The sequence below is a fragment of the Rhinolophus ferrumequinum genome, assembly GCF_004115265.2.
Source record: "Rhinolophus ferrumequinum isolate MPI-CBG mRhiFer1 chromosome 15 unlocalized genomic scaffold, mRhiFer1_v1.p scaffold_54_arrow_ctg1_1, whole genome shotgun sequence".
Taxonomy (NCBI): Eukaryota; Metazoa; Chordata; class Mammalia; order Chiroptera; family Rhinolophidae; genus Rhinolophus; species Rhinolophus ferrumequinum.
Window position 1 is genome coordinate 16,615,409 of NW_022680357.1, and position 16,404 is coordinate 16,631,812.

Genomic DNA, 16,404 nt, shown 5'->3' on the forward strand with positions numbered 1-16,404 from the left:
ATTAGTTCTCCAGGACGTCGGGCGGGCAGGGGTTGCCGTGAGGTTATTATAAAGCTAGAGATGGAACTGTCTCTAGAGCGGCATCAGTACCACATGCTTTACTCGGTGCTGTAAAATCTGAGACCCCCAGAAAAAAGAATTCCAGGACTTCAGGAAGGCCTTCCTCGCCGATGGTGATTGGATGCTACTCTTTAGGTCTGATCGTCTCTGTGACTGGAAGCAAGCTTTGAAGATAAACCTATCTCTGGAGCAGGAGTTCTCTGAACATCCAGGAGAAAATATCTGTAGCTCAAAGCACAGACAGATGGCCAATTTCTTTAATATTTAAGGAGCTTTTATATTTCAATAAGGGAAATAATCACCAACTCAATGAAAAAAGCAAAGGATATGAACAGATGATTTCAGCAGAGTTTCTACAAATGACCCTTAAAGTTGTTTGGCCTCTCTGGTAAGAGAAATACAAACTGAAACTACAGTGGGATACCATTTTTCACGTCTTATTGGCAGAGATTGAAAAAGTTGGTAGATATATCGTATTGGTGAGGATGTGATGAAATAGGTATTTATTGCTGATTGAGGGTAAATTAATATAACTTCCATGAAGGAAAATTTAGCACTATCAAAGTTTTTAGTACACATAATCTTTAACCCAGAAATTTTATTTCTAGGAATTTATTCTAGAGTTATAGTTTCAGACGTGAAGTGAATTTTGTAGCAACCATTGTTGAAAATAGCAGAAGACTGGCAATAATCTAATAAAGAGAAACACTGACGCGCCCCCTCAATAGAAAGCTGTAAAATAATACTTGTTAGATAATGGACGTATAGTCAGAATATATAAGGAACTCTTACAATTCAGTAGTAAGATGAACAACTTGGGTTTTTTTTTAAGTAGGCAAAAGATGTGAACAGACCCGAGATGGCAAATAGGCACATGAAAAATATATTCTACTTCCTTAGGGAAGGACAGATTAAAGCCACAGTAAGAGACCCCTACACACCCACCTGCGATTCAGATGGGCTAAAGCTCAAAGGACTGGTAATACCAAGTGTTGGCAAGGGTGGGGGGCAGCTGGCATTTTCATATGTTATTGGCGAAAATGTAAAGTGGTACAGCCCTTTAGAAGACAGCTGGGTAGTTTCGTATTTAAACATACAGCTAACCATATGGCCCAGCATTTTCACTCCTAGGTATTAACCCAGGGAACGTGAAACCGTGTTGGATTAATCAGAGTTGTCCAGATTATGGAGGCCGGGAAGTCCCGTAATCTGCTGTCTGTAAGCTGGAGACCCAGGACCACGGGTGATATAACTCAGTCCACGTCTAAAAGCCTGAGAACCAGGGGAGCCGATGATGTAAATCCCAGTTCAAGGGCAGGAGATGAAATGCGATGTCAGCTCAGGCAGTGAGATAGGAAGAGAAGGTGCAGATTCCTCCTGCCTCTGCCTTTTGGGCTCGTCAGGCCTCAGCAGACTGGACGATGCCCACCCACACCGCCCACCATCACCTGCACAAAACCTGTACACAGACGTTTATTCGTGAGAGCAAACAGTATATGATTCTATTTCTGGGAAATTCTATAAGAGGCAAACCTATAGTAATAAAAAGCAGATCGATCTTGGGAGCTTGGGGGTGCCCATTGCAAAGGAGTACGAGGGAGCTTTTTGTGGTGATTCCATATCATGGCTGAGACAGCCGTATACATGTGTCAAAATTCATTGAATTGTACACATAAAAATGGTGAATTTTATTGTATCTAAGTTATACCTCAGGAAAGCTAATTTAAACAATTATGAAGAGTTATCAGAAACTCTGTTGGAAATACTTCGTTTGTGAATAGGGCGGTAGACCTGAGGAAGTGAAGTTGCTTGCTCAAAATTCCATGAATAGTATGCCTTGGATAGAGGGCATGTCACCAGATTCTCAGTCTCTGTAGGCTGCACAATTCTCTTGGCATAAGCCACATCCTGCTATGCATTGTGCTTTTTAATTTTTTGCGAGTGCGTCTTGGCTCTTTGTACATGTTATAAGCTCTAGAAAGGTCTGTGTTCTTCTCCATACTTCCCGCATTGTATTGCACAGAGCGTGTGCTCAGCATTTGCTGAATGAATGACTGAAAGCTTGGTGTAGCACACTGCCTACTAGCTTGGATGGGAAAATCAGGAGTATCTCACGTCTTAGTGCCAGGCTTCTCAAATTCAGCAGAGAATTTCTCTAATGTATGATTTCCGGCCTAGACCACTATCTCTTTGCTGAGGAGATCACAGCTACCACAAATGTAAACTAATTAATGGGGGGTTGATTTTCTGTATTTCTATGAAAGTTTAGGTAGTGTTTTCTGATGTTGAAAATTGAAGGAGATATCACTTTACGTTTTCAGTCTAAAGCCAGATATAACTACAGCGAGAACATAAGCTCTTCTTAAAGATTAAATAGAAGAGCAGCTGTCAGAATCGGGACTTTTGTCTTTCTGCAAAGCTCTCCACTTTTAAATCCACCCTCTTCTGAAATTGAGGGACCGTGTAATGGCACAGAGTAAGCACTTGTCTCAGTGTTAAACTTGCTTTCCTCGCATTTCCAAGACCCTGTACAACTTACAGCTGATTCAGTTTTAAATAATTCAATAGATATACATAAATTGAACATGAATTTGATTTTTTTGCATCTAAGCCCAAGAAAGCAAGGAACTGAAAGGTACCATGGGAGAACAAAATTTAAGAGGAAGATGGAATCCCACAGATTATGTTTCCTTTCGTAAAGTAAAAGTACATACTTTTTAATAGTGAAATAGTCATGTATCGTTAATAATATGTAACGTTTACCAAGTTCTTGCTCTGTACCAAGCATTTGTTCTAAGTGGTTTACATACATCCTCTCTCTTAATCCACCCAACACTATGAGGTCATTTTGTTATCTTCATTTACAGTTGAGGAAACTGAGGCACACAGAGGTTAAAAAACTTGCCAGTAAGTGGTGGGCGTGGAGTCTGAACCTTAATCCAGAGCCTTGATTCTAACCGCTGTGATATATTGTCACCCAGTTAGGTCAGTGGGTATTGACTAAATAGTTTCTACTTTGATTTAGTATCAGAGAATTACTGTACTTATGTAAATTAAGGGTACAATTTATTAGAAAGATGATTTAGAATTATTTAATATTAGGATATCAAGTAGCTGACAAATAAGTTATTTTGACAGACCTGGTCATACAGTGGAACCTTTGCCATGTCCTGAGGAAAGTTATTTATTTGTTGTGCCTTACCCTACAAATGTGGGGCACATTTTCTGGCCGATGCAAATAAATAAGCCAAATCTGGGGCTCACTGTGATGTTTGAGAGTAGACTGTCCACAGCCAGGTTCCTTGGAGATCGGTTAAAATCCTGAAGCAGAGCATCCTTTTGTTCTTGAGACAAAGCAATTGGGATATTTCTTTAAGGTGGATGAGTTGGGAGTGGGATGGTCCTTGAACGTTTATGAGAAAGAGTGGCTGGTGTGGGAGGAGGCTGTGCGTTAGAGCAGAACCCACAAGAGTCACGCCTGTGAACTGACGAGAGAAACCCAAAGACACGCTCTCCCTCTTTGTGTATTTTTTGACCTCCCATGGGAAGTTCCATTACACTCACTGTCATTGTGTTTATTGTAGTTAAGTCTGCTCTGATGTAAATCTGAATGTTCGAGAAGGTATTTTTAGGGAGACTGTTCATTTTCTTGACTCAGTGAATGGTGTTCAGGAAGTCGGCACGATGTGGCGGGAGTAGTTTCCACGTGGGTCATTGAAAACCTGGCTTTTAATCCCAGCGCTGCTAGTTCCTTTGTATCCTTGCTTGGATTTACCACTTCACCTGTGTGGGCCCCAGTATTCTCCGAACCCTGACGTGGGGAGATTAGGACAGGTGATCTCTGAGATCCCTTCTAGCTCGAAAAGCCCTAATTTTCTGACTGCTTTTGGCCAAGAGTTCTGCATGACTGGAAGCCATTCTGGTTGGCTGCACTGCTTATTTCTTGATCCTTATCATAGACAGACCTGGTTAGTGATTGAAACCTGTGGAGTTACTAATATTCAGCCTTTTGGTAAAGTAATTTTGCATATAATGCTGCAGTACTTTTCTGTCCGCAGAAACAATTTTACTTTTCTGTCCGCAGAAACAATTTGTTTGATTTTATTCCTTTTACCAGTATCACTTGTCTTAAGCCAGCTCACTTCTGCATATAAAACAGGAGAACTATTCATTTAGGTGAAATAAATGTTAAACCTGTTTTGCGTTTCTTCTGCCAAATCAGTCAGGGAAGAAACGATAAATATCCCGGTATGATCTATTGAATTTCTCCACGGGGGTTTCTCATGATACACAAGTTGAAATGGAATAGAAGATGTAGGCGTAGTAATTTAAATTTCATGTTAGCTCTCTACCTGGTTTGCTTTAGTTTACTCTAATTTGGGGCATTGTCTGATTTCTTTTAGTTCCATAGCATATGCTTCAATTTATGCATGATTGAAAGATTCCACAGTGTGTAGTATAAATGCAGTTAGTACATTTTATATAAACATAATGTGTAATACTCTAGAAACAGTTCAAAATACAAAACAAATGCATGTTGTGGTTCTTTTTGGATAGAATCGTGTGAATTTATCTACACTCAGATAAGACAGAGTAAAAAATACAAGTGTTCTCAGCCCCACTCCCCACTCCACCTCCGGTCCTACTCAACCAGAGTAGGCGGCTCTTAGCAGTGTGACAAATATTCTTCCACCTTTTTTGCATACGTTGTGTGGACAGTTTAAAAGTTGTGGTGAGCTTTTCTTTAATGACTTCTTAATGCATTGTTAAGAGCTTTAGTGATTGGGAGAGTGATGGGACAAATTCAGGTATCATATTGTACTTGTCAATAAAGCAGATTTTAAAATAACGATTCACTGCTATTTTATGTTTAAAGTTTTTATAGGGTTAGACCCAAGGCCAAGTTTATGGAACAAGGGCTGATAGAATAAGCTATAATGAGAAGACAGTGTTGGGTGTGATTTAGTCACATGTAAGATAAGATATGACCCCTGAACTACAGTCTTATTTACAAGCAGCTGGTAGTAGTTGTATTTTAAATAGGAAAAGAACAGGCAGTAGGGTCTTTGGGAAAAGAAAATCAAACTGAAAAAGAACTTAATGATCATTTTTTATTTACTTGTTATCTAACAAAACATTTTGTGATTTCATTCTATCAACAAAGCATTCTCAATCTCCATATTTCCAGCATTGCTATTCCTGTAAAATCTGTCCCCAGAGCTTTTATCTCAGCAAGTCTGAACTTGCCTTGTGCTTAATCTTCAATCTGAATGATACACTAAAGCAGTTGGGCAGGGGAGTAAGGTCCTGAGTCCTTTTTATGACGAGCAGCCTTAGCAACCATCACATGTCACCCTGTTCGTTTTGGAATGTTAGTTTCATGAGTATACTGCACATGAGTATACTATGTGTTGAATTAGTGTGTCTGCTATTGTCCTGTGTGTGTTTTAACTAAAAGAAAAATATATAACGTCCTTTCCTAAAAGCATGTAATAGTTATTCAGTGCTTATAGTTCCAGTTGCATTACAGGTATTATCTCATTATCTTATTTCATTCTCACAGAAACCTAAATGGTAGGTCATGTTATTTACCTGCTGAAGCAAGTTTAGAAAGATCAAGTGACCTGATCAAGTGTGGCAAAGCTGAGATTCAGATTATGACCTGTTGGGTTTAACTTCTGGAATAGAGTAGGGACATGTGAAAAATCTCCTCCTTCATAAATGCAGTGAGAACACTGGCAAAAATTGTCAGATCAACTTTTTCAGAATTCTGGAAATTAACTAAGGCTTGCAACAATCCAACGAGACTTAGTTTGAGAAAATTGCCCGAAGTTTGGTAAGAAAAGTAAGCTTTGTGACAGCTTTAGAGTGTGCTAATCTCATCCCTATTCCCCAGCTCCACTAGCCTTGAAAGCCAATAGCTTTGCAGTTATGGTCGCTGTGAAAAGCAGCAGCCAAGCCACCACCTGAAAGGATACGAGGGTTTGGTGCTCATTAAAGCCCCTGTCTCAGAGAATTGTAATATCTGATCTGCTTGGCCGCTCACTGAAAATCTCCACTCTCAGGGCTGATCTTTATTTGACCAGATTCAGAGCTTGCTCTGTCCTCTCCCCAGGGCACTTGTGAGAAACAGTCAGCAACAGTTGTTTTCCGTTGCAGGTATCTGAGGTGGTGTTTCCAGGTGGAGCTAACAGAAGGCGGACCAAAAACATAAAGGAAAAAGTGGGGAACAGGATGTCCCTAGGAGTCTCTGAGAAGCTCCACCACGTTTCTAGGAATCCAGAAGGCCACAGACCTGTTCAGGGAAGACACAGGCCCAGGAAAGTCCTGTGTGGCCCTCATCTCTTACCTCTAGCTGATGTTGAAGCTCTGTGCAGGCAGGAAGTGAGTGCTAAGGCAGAGCATTGAAAAGGTACCCCAACAGATACAGACAGCACAGGCTGAGAGAGTTATTGATTCAAGGCACTTAAAGAAATCTTATTCTAACCATTAGCTAACCACTAAGTTAATGGAACAGAGACTTCAGAGGCCACACACACTCAGTGATACAAACTTTATGGAACTACTCTAGGAAAGTCAGTAAACAAACAGTAACAACATTAAACCCTGCGAGAGGGAGGACTGTGTTATTTTACATTTCCAGTTTTCAACTGAAAATTACAAGACACAAAGAAATGGAATTATTGTCTATACACAAGAAAAATAAAAGTAGAAACTGCGTCTGGGGAAGTCCAGGCATTGGGCCTACTACACAAAGAGCTTAAATTAGCTGTCATAAATATGTCCCCAAAATAAAAGAAACCATGTGTGAAAAATTCAAGGGATGTGAGAAAATAGTGTCTTACTACATAGAGAATATCTAATAAAGATACGGGAATTATAAAAAGAAAATAGAAATCTTAGAGTTGAAAAGTACAATAACTGAAATGGAAATTGGCAGGAGAAAGAACCAACAAATTTGAATACAGGTCAATTGAAATGATCTAATCAGAGGAACAGATTAAAAAAAATTTTTTTTAATGAACAGAGCATGAGAGACCCATGAGACATTATCACGTATTCCAGCATGCCGAAAATGTGAGTACCAGAAGAAGAGAGAGAGCAGGGGGCAAAGAGAATATTTGAACAAATAATGGCCAAAATCTCTCCAAATTTGATGAAATTTTAATCTGCATGTTGAAAAAAATCTCAAAAGATTCCAAGTAGAATAGACTCCAGAAGTAATCCACACCTAGACACATTACAGTCAACCAGTCGAAAGCCAAAGACATAAAGAAAATCTTGAAAACAGCAGGAAAAAAGTGGATTCTCATGTAGAGGGATCCTGAGGACAGTTAACAGCTGGCTTCTCATTAGAACCGTGGCATCCCGCTACCACGTGGCGAGGCAGATGGGCACCTACTGCCCGTGGTTTGTCCTGACAGACTCTGGTGGGGTGTGTGCCTCTGCTTTGCAGCCGTGACACAGCTCGTACATGTAGTGGTGACATGCCTTACAGTCGGCCTCGCTGTGGCAACAGACATGCTCAGACGGTGCGTGTGAAATCTTTTGAACGGTGTCTGATCTATAGATGACGAGTGTCAAAAGCCTCTTTAGTTGAGACACCCCACTTAATGGGGTAAGACTCATTGTGACATCCTTTTGTGTGTGATGATGTGCAGGTGAGATCCTGAGCGGCACGTGGGCTGCTGCCGTTTGTAGTTTGGTTTCCTTTTTCCTATTGTGTGCAAGTCTTTTATTCCGCTCGCTGGTTACCTAGGAAACAGCTGCAGGGTAAAGATGGATTGGCTGTTTGGGGAATGGAATCACAGGCCCCTTCAAGAAGCAAAAGACCTGTTGGATGAAACAAAAATTGGTGATTGGCGGGGGTTGTGCTTGATTAGTGTGCTGCAGGAAGTCACACTACAGCAATTTACAGAGGAATCTGATTATATTTAACACAGCGGAATTTGAAATTTAGCTTGTTTCCTACTGGTTTAGGTCCACCAAATGCTTATTAATTCCTGCTTTGTGCCCACTGCTGCAGGCCATTCTGGGGCTTTCCAATGAAGTAGATGGTTTAGTTCCCTCCTGAAAAGTTCATTTTCTTTTTGGCGTAAAAAGAAGCTCCCTTGAAATCAAGTGCACAGTTGTGTGATACTGACTAAGTGTGTTCGGAGAGTCTGGAGAGTGTAAAAGATGTTGACCAGTCAGTGTAAGAGGGATTTGAATCTATGGACAGGAGATAATTCTTTGAGGGAAAGGATGAAATGTAAAGACCTGAGGGGAATTTGGGCACTAACAGTACCAGAATTTAGAAGATATGATAAATTATGTTGATGTAGAGTCTTACTCAAGAAAATGAATTTTAGCAACAATACTGACCAACCACTGTTTGCACTGGCCCTTGTATAATGTGTTTAAGGAAAGTGTTTTCACTGAGTGTGTGACAGGAGTTTTAGTTTCGGAATCTCTGACCACACGATGCTGAGCACATTTAAGACACTCAAAATATTTGTGAATTGATTTTCTTCTATCCAGTGTACCTTCCGGTTTCTGTTAGCGTTCGTTTCTTTTCTTCCACAGGGTAGCTGCCGAGTATTTGGTCTTGACTTGTGGTGATCAGGACATTTGTCATGACGGGAGCAGAGCTCTCTTTTAAAGCTGACCATCTGTCAGGTTATTTATTTCCATTTGGTTTGTGGAAGGTCTAGCTCCAGTGTTCCTTTCTGACTTGTCCTGTTTGTATTCACTTGGTGTGGTACGCCAGTCGGGAGGAGGAAGCAGCAGTCCTGCACAGAAAGCTGCACGACTGTAGGCACACAGTGACACTAAATGTGAGCCCTGCTGCTCCTTGCCGTGTCCAGAAACAGGAAGAGATACCCCGGAATCCTTGGAAGGAGAGATGTTTTAGTTAGGATTTATTGAACCTACAATGTTAAGTATCTTATCTGCCAGCAAAAAGTAATTCTCAAATGTACATCGAATCGAAGTCCACTAGTCATGTAGAGCTGCCAGCGAAACTGCTTTTGTATTTTAAGTTGGGAAGAAAGCTGCGCTCTCATCAGTCCATACTGCATTTTGTCAGAGGCTTTTTCATGCCTGTTGTCTGTTCTTACAGCAATTGCAGCGTTTATAAATGCGATGCTGACGACAGAGGGTAATTGGTTAGAGGTCATCTGCTGGATGAGAAGTAGTTTCCTGTTAGTTCTCGAGCACTGCTGTGAATGCCTTCTTTATTTGCAAACTTACAGTAAAATGTTTTATCATAATAAGACACCCCCCTTCCCCAAGGTTTCTTTTCAAGGAAACTGTAATGTTTCGATTTAAGAACAATTTTGCAACTCCGTGGTGCTTACTCACCTGTCCTCTCTCCTTTTCTGGTTTCAAGCAGTTACCATGCTGCTTTAAAGGTTAGCAGATAAGCGTCAAAAACTTTGAACTGATTTACTTCTCTTTGGCCTGTGAAGTCACTCAGCTCAAGCAGAGCTGCAGTGTTTCCTTGAAAATAAGACCTAGCCGGACCATCAGCTCTAATACGTGTTTTGGAGCAAAAATTAATATAAGATCTGGTCTTATTTTACTATAAGACCGGGAATAATACAATATAATATAATATAATATAGTATAATGTAGTATAACATATAATATAATATAAAATACCAGATATACTATAATACCAGATATAATATAATACTGGATACAATATAATACTGGGTCTTATATTAAGTTTTTGCTCCAAAAGACGCATTAGAGCTGATTTTCGGGGAAACACGGTATGTTTTCAATGGTCCCGAAATTCCTTTTCTTGTACTTTTGGCAGCTGTTTTCCCACTCATGGTTGCCCTTAAAAGGAAAAACAAGCAGTTTTTACTCAAAGTAACAATTTAATTGTTCTTAGTGGGGAAGAAGATAAAATAATTATCCTTGCACCTTTCTCATCTAGGTTTCTACAAATTAACTCACAGGGGTTCCTTCAGTTTGACACGAGAACATGCTTATATAAAAGTAGTGCTTGAATTTTTACAAAAATCACTTTTCTGTTATTTAAATGAGTAAGGAGAGGGGACACTTCTAAAATTACTACTAATTCCTTTATGCTTTTCTGCTGAAGCATGCCAGTAATGGTTTGCCAATTGTGAACACTTGTACATTGTATAAAAATTGTTGAACTTAACAAATAGAGGGAATTTACTAGTTTTTCCTACATTTTGTTGACTATAATGGAAAAGTACTTATACTGTAATATTCTTAGATTTTTTAACTTTAATAAAATATATTGCTTCTGGTATTTCACCCATTGTTTAATTTTCACTTGTACGTTATGCTTAGACATATTTCAAGTTTGCCTTCAGTTTCCTGAAAAGTGTTTTTCTCCTCAACAAAAATAAAATAATACACGACGAGTCTTGGCTCTGGGAATAGAAAAAGTTCCGGTTCTTTCTGCTAGAATGTAAGCTCAGCAAGAGCAGGAACCTCATCTGTCTCGTTCACGAGTATTTTCCTGGAGCCTAGAACAGCACCTGACACAAGTACTCAGAAAAGTATCTGTTTAATGAAGTATTAAAGAAACAGCCTGTTACTGGCTTCCGCGAGTTTTCTTCTTAAGTTCACTTTGTACATTAAGCCGCGTATTCCTGCATTCCCAATTACAGCAGAGGGTTGAAGGTGGGACGCAGTGGAATTAAGTGCTTGCATGACCCACATAGAAATGCGATTTAAGGACTGTTGGGGTGTTGGTAGGGAATATTCCCTGGGTATGCCAAACCCACTAAAATATTCCCACCTTTTGCATCTCCCCCAGGAGCACTCACTGTGGGCCTTGTGCGACAGTGTCAGACAATCCACGGACGAGACCGGACGTGCATCCCACCTCGGCTTCCCCCAGAGTGGGTCACCACACTGTTTTTTATCATCATGGGGATCATTTCATTGACTGTCACATGTGGTTTGCTGGTGGCTTCCCACTGGCGAAGAGAAGCTACGAAATATGCTCGATGGATAGCATTTACTGGAAGTAAGTAGCCTGTGCTTACCAAATTTGTCTAGAAGGCGTGCCCACTGGTGTTTCTGGGGAGATAAACCAGAATCAGTGATAAGGATCCATAATCATCACAGAGCACCACTTGCCTATGGCCGTCAGATAAACTACGCGGCCCACCGGTTCTTCAGAGTTCTCAGCACAAGACCAGGACATCAGAACCTTAATCGTTGTGTGTGAAATGCTGTTTTACTGAATTGTAGTTTTGCTCATATTGTGGCTTAAGTGTTCCAGGTCTCTGACTCAGAACGACCACTAACCTGGGTCTTTTCCTCTTCTTGAAGGTATTAGTATCTTCTGTCAAATAAAGATAAATCTAGATGAAAATGTAACAGATACAAATTAGATCAAGGTGGTGATGTGCTTTTCAATATCATTGATTTTTAGTTTCTGCTGTGAGTTGTGTGTGACTTGAAAAATCAACACATTTGGTAATTTAATAATCGTTTCTCAATGTTTCTTACTCCATTAAGCTATGCCCAAGAGTGTGATACATTTATGTATTATACACCCTCTTGTACTTTGCAAAATCGATTTCTTTCAAAATACATCAGAGGCTCATCCCAAGTTAAAAGAAACGAAAGTACACAAAAAGTTATTTCTGTAATTCTGCTTTCTTGCTTCTTTCTCTCTAAAGCAAATTTGCCCCCAGGGGATATTTATCAATGTCTGAAAAGGTTTTTGATCGTCACAACTAGGGGCATGCTACGATCACTAATGAGTAGCAGCCAGGCGCGCTGCTTAACGTCCTGCAAACGCACAGCACAGTCCCCACAACAGAGACTTCTCTGCCCAAACAGCGACAGGGCCCTGACGAGAAGCCCTGCTCGAAAGAGCAATACGGAGACCTGTGCAGGTGCTGGGGAATGTAGCCTTTAATTCAGCGCCTTAGATCGTCTCCGGTTTACATAAGTTTAAACAAAAATGAATATTATATATAACACAGCATATGTTCATTTAGAAGCCGTTGGGGGGAGGCGTAATCCCATGGAGCCCTATTCATGCTAATATCCTTAAAGACCCCAGGGTGGGATAGCAGCAGTCAGCTCGTGGGTGTCTCTCTCTCCCTCTGTGCAGCTTTCTCTCAATGTTTGTGTTTCCGGTTGTGTTGTTTTATTTTTCTCTCTAGATCTCCCTTAATTTTAAAATTTAGATCAAGTTGCTTTTGACGTACGTCTCCTCCATCCTTGTTAAGAAACGTGAGCCCAATTGATAATCTTGTTGGAGATCAGGCAGACCTCCCAGGACAGTTCTTTTCTAGGTTGTAAGGTCTGGGGGCAGATGTGGAGACAATGCTGCTAAAGTAAAGGGTGTGGGTGAGGGATTTAAAAAGATCTTGATTCACAGGCACAGTCACTTATCCAGATAGAATTCACTCTCTATGTAAAATCAAAGAAAGACGTAGTTTTGGATTTAGTTGAAAATTGGGGATGTGTGTGCTCTGAATATGAAAAATCTCAAATATAATTTAGCAAAGTAGTACGAGTCGGAGAAAGTATTAAGATGCTCACCAAGCCGTTGTTTCTGGTGACCAGTAAGGGGAAAGAACTATGATTATCTTGTTCTTTATTTCCCTTCGGTAGAGACTACTGAAGTGCGAGTCTATGTAGCTACTACCCCCACATGCAGTGTATTTTTCCTCTATTTTTAAATAATTTCACTTTTTAAAATAATATGCACATATCGTACATACTTCAAAGTCTGAGGAAGGGTCAGCAAGTAAATCTCATTTGTGGCCATCACCCACTAGCTATCCAGTACCCCCTTCCTGGAGGGAACCATTGTCACCAGTTTCTAGGATTTCCTACAAGAGGTGCTCCATACATAAATCATGCATGTATATGTGTGAGTGTTCTATAAATAGATATATTTATTCTGTTTATACTATTCTGTATCTTGGTTTTGTAGCTCACCAGTATGTCTTGGAGCGGATGTCCTCCAAATGAGCATAGAGCTGCAGTGCTCTCAGCTTCCTTAAATACATTGTTTTGCTACCAGAGCTGGTCCACTGGGGTGGCCGTCCTGAGAGCGCCTGGGCTCCCCCTAGTGTTTCTGTCGCGCCTTTAGAAATGTGCTGTCGTTCATCATCTGTTGCACATATTTCTGTTCAGTGAAGCTGTACTTTGGATCAGAATGGGAGGGTAACATTTTCTGCTGGGTTTATAGAGTGGGGAAATACCTCTCCGCAGAGAGCCGCACATGGTGTCACTGTGCCGTGGGCGGCGGGGGGAGGGGGCAAGGGTAGTCTGACCCTCGTCCTCTCCTTTGCCACCTCATTTACGTCCTCATCTGCCCACCTGACAGTGGACTCTCATCACCACGGAGGATGGTGATTACGTCTTCAGAGGACGATTCAGGACCCAGAACTTAGTTGTCAAAAGTTGATATTATCAGTATTACTAGTATTTTATGATCTAAAGTAACTTCACAGGTCTCAAGAGCTTCAAGAAAACTCATCCACCCATAGGAAATCTCCCCAGGAAGTATAGAGAATTTAATTCTTTGCATTAAAAACCAAAATGCTATTGAATAGGAGTTCATTGCTTCTTTTCAATTTGATTAAGCTCTTCCCAACTCATTTGGAAAATATTTAACTCTTGTGAAATATTAAAGTCTAAGTATAGTCATTAGGTGATTACTCCATTGCAATGGATAGATTTTTATTTTACAATAGAAAATAGGAAAGGATAGGAATAAAGTTGGCACATCAGTTAACAGAATGAACTATAATATCTGCACATCTCTAAAGCACTTCTGAATTATTTCGGTTTCTTGAGGTTAAATTAGTCGTTAAGAAACAAATTGTTTTTAAAACAATAATTGTACCCCATTGTCGTTACGAGATTTTGTAAAGCTACTTAGATGGTGGTTTCATTTTACTAACAAACCATGTTACGGTACAAGGACCACTGGAAATCAGTGACAGACAATACTGAGAAGGGCATCGGTAGCACTGATAAAGTCATTGTTGACTACGACAGAAAGGCCAAAAGATCTATTTAATTCCTGAAATTTCCATTTGTTCTAGTAGGTATCGGAAAGAATCCAGATTTGCTTATGTAACCTTCTTTGGTGTGGTCATTTGCTCAAAATGAGACGGGCTGTATGTCCGCGTAAGATAAACTAATCCAGCTACTCAGTGCTGCGCACAGGGCAGTCTGCTATGTCTCTTGAGTCAGTGTATTACTTGAGAAGAGGTTACTTTGTAATACATTTCTGAAGCCTTTCCTTCCAGGGAAAAACTCTGCCTGGTTTTCTAAGGACTCTTATTGATAGACTAACAGGAGAGTAATTTAGGACAAGTGTCAGCTGGTATGTTTATCCAGGACTCAGTATTCCTGGGGATAGGTTTAACTTGGAAAAGGTTTCTCATTCAGATAATGATGGAAGGCTTCAACTCTTCAGATACAGTGACTGTAGTGTCTCTTCACATGGCATGGAAGAAATGTTTCTGCCTCCAGAGAAATTTGAAGGACTGTGAACACTGGATTGATGTGCTTTTGGAAAGCACAACCATTTTCTTGGCTTTGTACAGCTAGTGAGCTCGCCTACCTATAGGTAATTTGCACTCACTAAGAGCGTGACTTCGGTAGCACAGAGGAGCACGCTGTTTGCTAAAACAAAGGCCTGTGGGGTTGCTTCCAGCCAGACATTGCGTTGTCTGAGGCCATTTTAGCAAATAATATATTTCCCTGTGTTTGTATACAAAACTCAAAGGTTTTCCCATCCTCTCCCACTTGACTCTCTGTCTGTTTGAAAACCTGACAGATTTTGGGGGGGGGGAACTTTGTCCATGAGAAGAGATACCCACTCTAACAGTTTGCTAATCAGAAGTCTAAGGTTCTTTCCACCAGCTGATTTTAAGTCAGAGTAAGGTAGGTGGTACTTACGTGGAGCTTTTGTCCAGTTCCTTCTGATACCAACCAAGTGGAGCAGAGAATTGGCAAAATCCTAACCGAGGATAATATGCATTTATTCAGCACGCACTATCAACCTGGCACTGTTCCAGGGGCTCCGTACCGGTCGGTTTCTACTTCTAGTATTTACCCCATTTTCGGAAGGGAACCAGAAACCTAAGATTGTACGCCTAGTGAGTGTACACAAGTGAGTAGGGCGGCCAGAGCTCAGCGCCTCTGGGACTAGCCCCCGCCCTTAATCACGACTTTAAATGGTCAAGAACAGTATATGCAAGTGCATAGTAGTGGGGACCTTTCTTAATGCTGAGACTTGAAATCGCTTTAAAATGCTAACCCAGCTTTTACTGTATTTAGTTGTTCGGCTTTGGGGACATTATGCGATCTGTAATATAAGCAAATCTTGTGATAAGTCGTTCGTGTTTTAACAGGTTTGACCATGTTATCAATCCACAACCCTTCTTATAAACTTCTTTGTACCAAATTTTCATTGTTTTCCTGATCACCAAACTGTGTTACTAATGTTGTGTTTTGGTTTGTTTTACAGTGATCCTTTTCTGTATGGCTGCCCTAATATTTCCAATAGGATTTTACATCAATGAAGTCGGAGGTCAACCTTATAAATTACCCAACAACACAGTAGTTGGGTCGTCATATGTACTTTTTGTCTTATCCATTTTCTTTACAATAGTAGGACTTCTATTTGCTGGCAAAGTTTGTTTACCAGGCTGATGAATGTCTAAATTGCTTGACTTTTTTATTATTTTTTATTTTGTTTCTATTTTTATTTTTGGAGGGCAGGGAGGACAAAGGCAAGGCATCTGAGTATTCCTCTCCTAGGAAGACGCTCAGATGAAACTGATGCTGAAAAGAAACAAAAATGCTTTGGTTTGTTCTCACTATGCACTTTGGATTAAAAAAATAATGAGAGCCTTTTTCATAACCAAATACAGACAATTTGACTAAATCTCCTGAGCATATTCAGGCAGTCAGGTCTGCACTGTGATAGCACCTAGTGAAGGAGAATGCTTTGTACTGAAAAGCATGTGGCCCTTTGTGACTCTGTTGTTCCGTTTTTTAACGTCTAATGATTCATTGGCGGGGAAAAAAAATTCTAAGTATTTATGAATCATAGTGGACCAGAGGGATGCAGGAGAAGTTCGTGTGGGGCTGGCCTCACCTCCTAAGAAATTAGTGTTCGCAGCTTCCTTGTCGTGGTGTGAATGGATTGCCATTGCATTTGCTGCACCAAGAAGCCGATAGATCAAAACTTGTTTGCTAAAATGTATGTAAAAATTCTGAAATTCCCTATTCTCTGTGTACAAAAAAAAAAAAAAAATCCAACACTAAGAAACATGTTGCTGGGGTTGGGTGGGTGGGGGGGGAAATGTTCCTTATATTTATATAAAT

The 16,404-nt window shown here is 40.4% G+C and overlaps 1 protein-coding gene across 1 annotated transcript in view; it reads left to right on the forward strand.

Moving 5' to 3' along the window:
* MOSMO (modulator of smoothened) overlaps nucleotides 1-16,096 on the forward strand; it is a 46,757-nt gene extending 30,661 nt beyond the window's left edge. The window contains exons 2-3 of the mRNA XM_033101681.1: nucleotides 10,844-11,056; nucleotides 15,542-16,096. Coding sequence (XP_032957572.1) covers nucleotides 10,844-11,056; nucleotides 15,542-15,726 — 398 coding nt within the window. The 3' untranslated portion in view covers nucleotides 15,727-16,096. The remainder of the gene's footprint in view (nucleotides 1-10,843; nucleotides 11,057-15,541) is intronic.
* Nucleotides 16,097-16,404: the final 308 nt, after the last annotated feature.